This window comes from Acanthamoeba castellanii, assembly GCF_000313135.1.
Source record: "Acanthamoeba castellanii str. Neff unplaced genomic scaffold scf7180000084740, whole genome shotgun sequence".
Lineage (NCBI taxonomy): Eukaryota > Discosea > Longamoebia > Acanthamoebidae > Acanthamoeba > Acanthamoeba castellanii.
Genome location: NW_004457372.1, coordinates 21,735 through 29,277, shown reverse-complemented (window position 1 = coordinate 29,277; position 7,543 = coordinate 21,735). Strand labels below are relative to the sequence as shown.

General features: G+C 58.4%; 1 protein-coding gene across 1 annotated transcript; it reads right to left on the bottom strand.

The window, feature by feature from the left end:
• Positions 1–124: 124 nt before the first annotated feature.
• ACA1_390170 (laminin egflike (domains iii and v) domain containing protein) lies at positions 125–7,471 on the bottom strand (the record flags this gene model as incomplete). Its single annotated transcript, XM_004336678.1, is given in 24 exon segments — positions 125–168; positions 265–556; positions 637–1,112; positions 1,182–1,270; positions 1,612–1,737; positions 1,827–1,962; positions 2,039–2,433; positions 2,509–2,797; positions 2,883–3,215; positions 3,305–3,432; positions 3,548–3,710; positions 3,788–4,012; positions 4,084–4,225; positions 4,304–4,370; positions 4,440–4,607; positions 4,726–4,977; positions 4,992–5,445; positions 5,547–5,723; positions 5,810–5,987; positions 6,086–6,346; positions 6,421–6,633; positions 6,713–6,979; positions 7,060–7,208; positions 7,282–7,471. Coding segments are annotated over 24 exon segments (5,214 nt in total), but the record flags the coding sequence as incomplete, so codon positions are not given.
• Positions 7,472–7,543: the final 72 nt, after the last annotated feature.

Sequence of the window (7,543 nt, the reverse complement as noted above, 5' to 3'; positions counted from 1 at the left end):
AGGTAGATTGAGCGAAGAAGAAGAAGCAGAAGAACTGGTGATTGTGGCATCCTTTCAAACTTCCCTCCCGTGATATTTGTGAGGAAGCGAAGTCTGCAAGGATGAAAACTTTGCTTTGGGAAGATTAAAAACCGGGCGCGAGGGAATAGAGTGCCCCTTGCGCCCAGACTGCACTTCCAGCGTGACACGCGCGTAGAACACACACACACAACACACAACACACACACAACGACAGGGTGGAGGTACACGTACCCCCATCAGGACAGGCAGCGCTGCCGGCGCCGATCATGGACACGGGCGTGATGGCCAACTCCATGTTGAAAGTGGCGCACTTGGGCAGGTCGGCCAGGTTCCACTTCCAGAAGATGATCTTGAGCTTGTACCGCACGGGTAAGGTGGCGCTGCTGCCGGGCGCTTGAGGGATCCGCGGGAACAGCTTGGCGACAATCACCTCCTCGTTGTAGATACCGTTGGAGGCTGAAGTGACGAGGGTGTAGTCCTGGTTGGTGCCGTTGGCCATGTAGAGCTTCAAGTCGATGTCGACCTGGCGGAAGAACTGTTGACAGACGCGAACGAGAGGGAATGCGGTATGAGCGAGTGATCCACGTGAAAAAGAAGAAGAAGAAGAAGGTTTACCTCGGTGTAAATGCGGAGGATGGACTCTTCCTTGGCGATGATGAGGATCTCGCGCTCGGTGAGGATGGCGCCGTCGAGCGGGACCAGGAAGTTGTCCGACTGGTAGTTGATCACGGGGTCGGAGTAGAGGAAGCGCTTGGAGTTGAGCGTGGCCGGAATCTGCTCGAAGGCCACGCCGACACACGGTGACAGGCTCAGCGCGGCAGGGTCGTCCCTCTTCTCCTGCTGCGGCGGCGGCAGCTGCTCGTTGAGCTGAGCGAGCGAGACCACGCCGGTATCCACCTGCCACTTCATGTGTTCCATATCGGCAATGGTCGTGGGAGTCTGCTGCTGCTCTTGCGCCAAAGCGTTCCGCTGTTCGCGGCTCGAGACGCCGTAGGGCAGCACCGACAGTGCAAAGTCGAAGGGCGAGCACTGATAGGGACGAGCCGGGGCACCATCAAACGTGGGGCGCGTGATGACCAAGAAGTAGGTTCCTGCGAGCGGTAGTGTTAGTAAGGATAATTACTAATAATTACTAATATTGCGGAAGGGTCGTTAAGTACCAGATTCGAGGACGTGGTCGAGGACGGCGCGGTTGTAATCGCTCTGGCTTTTCACGACTGCCAAACCACCGGTGGACCTCAGCTCAAGCCTGTAACGGCACACAAACACAACATCACAATAAGTGTGGTCAGTCGAGTGCCCGTGGTACCGGCTTCACTCCACTTTATGGTGGACAGATATGGGAGTCGTGGTGTGGAAATTGAATGTAAAATGTAGTATCCTTTCAAACTTCTCCTCCGTGGTTGTTTGAGGAGGCGAAGTCTGCAAGGATTCGTTGCTCTGGGAAGGTTTTGAAAAAACTGGGCACAAGGGAACAGAGTAACCCCTTGCGCCCAGACTCGCTTCCGCTCTCTGGTGCGTATGGGCTCGAGAAGATCACAAGCAAAAAAAAGGAAGGAAAGGGAGAAGAAAGACGAGTTGATGTCGTACCTCACGTCATCCATGATGAAGTTGCTCTCGATGGAGGCGATCACTCTGGTCTGCTGTGAGACCTCGATGGTGTAGGACTTGACGTCACCCGTGCCAAATGCGTAAAGCAGGGTGTCGCCCGCATAACTGGTTCAGAAACGTATAGTACGCATAGTTAGTCACCGCCCAGCGTGCCATACACTGCGGTGGCCGATGCACCCGGGCACTGCACGTACGTGTACTCGAGGCCCGTAAGAGGGCTGGGCAGCATGGGCAGCACGCTTCTCGCGGGGAACGGGCAGGGATCGTTGCTCTGCTCGCTCAGCATGGTGTCCCACAGCAGCTTCGGAATGAGCTCCAACTCCAATCGCACTGCGGGACAGGAGCGAACACGTGGAAGGTGAGCCCATGTGTCGCACGAGTGTCGTGTGCATGTGCGTGTGCGTACCTTCAGGGCAGTACTGGTCATCCTCCAGCGAGAAGGCGGAGATGAAGATCGAGTAGTTGCCGGGCGCCAGCTGGCGGAAGATGCTGTCGTCGGCGATCACGTAGTAGTCGGTGTCGTTCTCGCTGAAGAGGGAGAGGGCGAAGCCCCACCAGTTGCCCTTGGGCTTGGCGGCGGCCTTGAAGTAGGTGGGTGTCTTCACTTCAAAGTAGGTGTACTGCACGAAGTCGACGACGTAGTCCTCCGCGAGGTGGAGGTAGCCCGTCTGCGGGTTGATGTAGTTCACGCCGTTAAGCGACGGCGGCAGCGTGGGACCCTCGCACACAAAGGTCTTGCTGTCGTCCACCTCGAAGCGCACGCTCAGCGAGAATTCGAACAGAGCGCATTCGCCATACATCCTGTGTGCGTGCGTGTGTCGCGAAGTGAGCGGAATGGCACAGAGCGCGAAAGAAGAGAGAGCGAGTGTTGCGTACTGTTCGGGCTGGTAGAGCCACAGAGTGTAGGCGTTGGGCTGGATGACGGCCTCGAGGATGTTCTTGTTGTACGTGTTGAAACCGTAGATGCACGACTTATGGCTGTCCTGGCTGCCGGTGCAGTGGTCGGGCGTGTTGGAACCGAGCTCGAGCAGCAGGGCAAAGTCACTCTCCAGGAACGAGTAGCCGACCTCGACACGCAGGATCGCCACATGGTTGTCCGGCACCTTGCTGAGCGAGATCGACTTGTTCCAGAAGTAGTAGCCACGGTCCTTGAACGGCCTCGTTTCTGAAACCCCCCATGAACCGTCATCATCATCAGACGTAAGAACGAAAAGTCGTAGTCACACGTCGGGCCACAGGAGGGGGTGTACCAGCAGGCTTGTTGGGCGGGGCGACGGCGAACTTGTGGTTGGGAGCGTAGTTGTAGCCACCAGAGTCGCTGCTGACTTGGATGATGGTCTGGTCGGCCAGCGGCAGGGCGGTCGAGACGTTATGGAGCACATGGGTACAGGTCTGCTTCTTGCTCTGGACCCGCGTGTACACCCGGGACTCGGGCGCGATCGCCAGGTCAATGTTCACGGTCTCGCAGGCGGGCCTGCTGGAGCTGAACACGAAGTAGCGGAACTTGAGGAGGTACGAGTCATCGCTCAGCGTCTTGTTGAGTCTGAGAGACAGCGACTCCTCCTTGCCGATCGAGAGTCCACCTAATGGGAGTGAAACCAGCACGTGGTAAGCAGCAGCTCATGGGTGGGACGCAACAGGAACCACTGCGAGGAGGAGGTGCGATTTATACCGTTGGCGATCGTCTCGGTCTTGGTCTTGCCGATCCGGTAGAGCCACAGGTCGATGTCCACCCAGTGAGGCTGGGCATAGATGCGGAAGAGGGAGTCCTCGGCGAGCTTGAAGTACATGCTGTGCTCCCTGTGTGATCGAGATCACCCACGCCACAACAAGCGATCGCCATGATGGCCGCCGTTAGGGAACCAAGTGTAGCGGCCACTGGTGGGGGAGGTGGTGGGCAAAGAGAGACGCGTACTGGTGGGCGACGTCGATGTAGAAGTAGCCCTGCAGTCTGACTTCGTCGTTGTAGCCCAGGTGGGCCACGGTGTCGAGGTGCCGCGGCAGAAGCTGGGCGCTGCAGCGGGTCGACGAGTCCGACGACTCGGGAATGGGCGCGCACTGCGGGTAGCCCTCATAGCCTGTCATGTGACGCGAGAGCATATGGGATGAGTAACACGTTGTGGCCCCACAGGGAGGCTCACATGCAACGACGCACCCTGAGCGCACACGGAGCACGAGTTGGTGCCGACAGTCGCGTAGCCCTGGAAGCACGTGCAGATGGGATAGCCGAGCTGGTCATTGCAGGATCCGTGCCCATTGCAAGACTCAGGCGTGCACGGCAAGTTGGCCGCACACTTGTTGCCCACAGAGTGGAATCCCTGGGCGCACGAGTCGCAGTTGACGCCCGCGTAGCCCATGTCGCACTGGCAAATGACAGTGCCTAGGGACAGTGCGCCCGATATTCACATGTGAGCGAATCAACTGCTTGTGAGGAGAGCGGGACGACGGTACCGTTGGGTCCGGCAGTTCCCCGGCCGTGATCGCTGCAGTTCAGGTTTACCAGGCTGTAGACGCGGCCTTGCTGCGCGGCGTTGGCAAAGTGGACGCCGTTCGTCGTGGTGAAGTCGGTCAAGTTGAACAGCAGCTCAAACGCCTGTCATGAGAAGGGAGAGGTGAGCTGTTGTTTTGAGAACGTTGCGTTCACAAGGACCAACTGGGCCGGGGAGCGTACGCCATCTTCGGAACGCAAGTCGCCGTGCGCGAAGACCACTTCGAGGATTCGCCGCGTGCCGTCCAACCTGAGCGACAGAGCTAATGAGCCAATGCTGGGTGGCGCCAACAGCTGGAGGCACACAAGAGAGACATACCGCACACTCGCGGGCCGAATCCATTCCCATTCGCCAGCGCCCCTCAAAGTCGGGCGACCGGTGGCGACGTGCCTGAGGGCCAGGCCAGGCGCCCTGTCCGGAGGGTTGTGCGTCGCCAGGTAGGCAGCCACGTCGCGAGGCTCCACCACTGGATCGGAGAAGGTGATCCTGTTGTTTGATAGTGGCGCGGTGTGGAGAGCGCAGCTTAGTATCGCAGTACGTCGCCGCACGAAAAATGTGTGTGTGGGTGTGTGTGATCGCGGCAATGGTGGCGGGTGGTGGTTACCTGAGGTTGAGATCCTTGCTCGGGTCGAGGTTGCGGCCCTCGGGCGGGCTGACCGAGAGGATGTGCGGAGTGGACTCGGAGATGCCCGAGACGCTGAGCGAGAAGCGGTGGCACTGGCTCGAGTTGAGCTTGAGCTCGGTCTTCAGCAGGTCCTCGACAATGTCCATGTGGTAGGTGCCCGGCTGGAGCTCGGCGCGGAGGTAGTGGTAGAAGTTGATGTACGAGTTGCTGTTCGACGTGCCGCGCACCTTGCTGGTGTGGATCACGACGTTGTTGGCGTCGCGCAGAGCCAGGCGGAAATCGTTGGCCAGGAATTGAATCCGATCTCGGCCGAGAACGTGGTCTTGTCCCGCACGTTGAGCTGGGTCGAGTAGCGGAAGGTGCGCTGCGTGGAGTTGATCAGCGCAGCGTTGAACACGTAGTCGTCGCTGTGAACATCCACGTCGTTGCCCGCGGCGAAGGTGAGGTCGACCGGGGGCGAGTTGACGTTGATCGGACACAGGAGGTCCTGCAACACCTTGCTGCGCGGCTTGGAGGCCAGCCCGAAGTGGAAGTAGTTGCACGGCTTGCTCTCGTCGATCCGGAAATAGGTCACCTCGAGCAGATGCTTGTTGGTCGACGCGGGAATGAAGAAGAGGCTGCTCTCAATGCTCTGCATGGAGTTGGAGAACCCGATCAGGGAGCCAGCGGTCTTGTTGGTGTTGCTGTAGATCGTGAAGTCTGGTGTGATGGTGTTTGTTGTGGACATGAAAGAGTTAGTTAAGCGGCAACAAACAAAACACGGACCAGAAACAGGTCTTTGTCTCGTTCCAACTACTTACCGACATCGTTGTTGGTGTTGTCGCTGTGGGCGAAGAGGCGCAGGTAGCTGTCCTGAGGGTTCACAAACTCCACCCTCTTCACGGTGAACCGCTCCTTGGGAATGAGCACGTGATCGGCGAAGATCTTGATCTCACCATCGGCCGCCTGCGGACCGCCGAACGGAACGCTGCCACCGTCTAGAGAGGGTTGGGGCGGGGGAAGAGGCATACGTTAATGTATGGACATGGCAGCTGCGAGGTGAGTGGGTGAGAGCAATAGGTACTGGCGGCATCGAGGTTGCTGGGCAGCAGCTGGGAGGAGTCGCAGCCAAAGTCCTCGTCGGGCACCCCGTCGGTGAGGAAGGTGTACGTCATCTCGAAGGTGAGGCACTTCAGCTCGTTGATCTTGAAGTCAGGCACGGGGTCGTGAATGACCAGCTCGTAGGTGCCGGGAACGAGGGCCTAGATCCGAAGACGGGCGTCGCGGTGAGATATGAGATGAGCGCAAATACGGTGAACATGGAAAAACAAAACAATAACGAGGTTGCGGTGGTACGTACGGCATTGAGGAAGGCGTGGTTGGTGCCAATCCTGGAATAGAAAGTCTCACCCGAAGCGGTGGCGCTCTCGCGGCGCGTCAACCTCGCCGAGACGGCCGACGTGATGAAGTCATACTTGAGATCGAGCATCAGCTCGCTGTTCGAGGTGACGTTCAGCGCGATCTTGTGCTGGAACTGCGCCGCCGTGCGAGCGTAGCGGTAGGTGCCTGCGACTTCGGTGTTGGGCGTGAGGGCAGCCGGGAGCGGCATGTTCGTGCACGTCTGCCGAAATTACTCAACGTTAGCACAGCCGGGTATGTCCAATTCTTAAGCGGACGCGCGAGTGGTCTCGTTACCTGGCCGACCGCCGGGTTGTTGGTGAGCGAAACGAGAGGCGCGATGGCCACTTCCGCGGGGAAGAACGCGCAATCCGAGGCCGAAGGCAGGGAGATCTGGCGCTGCGGGTAGAGCTTGGTCTTGAGGAAGTGCGGGCCGGCGGGAAGCTTGTACGCGATGCTCTCTTCACCAAACGAGGTCTTGGCGTCGATCTGCTCAGCACCAGGGTGGCCCTGTATACAACCAAGATGGTGAGTTGAACAGTTTGTTTCGTGTGAGGAGGAGTTAGTTTGGGGTGAAGGGGGCTCGTACGGGCGTGCCGTCGTAGAGGTAGAGATCTACGTCCAAGAGGGTGTGGTGCGGAATGTAGATCCTGAACACGGAGGGCGTATCCAGGTTGAAGGCCATGTACTCCTCCTTGCTGCGCACATTGGCCAGCACGTCGCGTTGCCAGTGCATGGTGCTATCCGAGAGGACGGAGAGGCCGGCGATATTGTTGACACTCTCGGGCAGCGGCCAGTCCCAGCAACGCGACAGCACGGGGCTATCAGCGGATGGTGTCACAGGCAGCAAAGCGACCTAAGGCAACAGAATACCAAACACGAATCAATGTGAGCAGCCATGATGCGCAGACTAGGTGCAGAGTTAGAGCGCTATACCAGGAGGTCAAACTTGACGCAGCCGCGAGCGTTGGCGTTGTTCAGAAGCGAGGGCTCGTAGACCTCCAGAACGTACTGGCCCTCGTTGAGCTGCACGACGTCGATATCGTTCCTGTTGTAGGCTGTCTTGCCATAAGCCAAGAGGTTGCCTGCACAGGGTCGATGAAAGTGATCAGCAGATGGCCCGAACAAACAACGAAGGAGAGTGAACGCGAGTGGTACCAGTCGTTGCCGAGGGGTTCACATGACGCAGACGAAGGTTGAGGTTGTTCCACAGGAAATCATAGGAGATGATGGCCCGCAGGAAGTAGGGTTGATCGAGGGTGAAGTTGATGTGGTGCCTGAGAGCCTTGTCGGTCTGCGTGAATGAATAGGTCTTGACCGACTCAAAGTACTTGCCAGGCGGCGAGGGACTGCGCCGGGTCGAGTGTGATTAGTTGGGTTTTTCTCGCTGTGACAAAGCAGCGTGATTCTGGGGGCACGT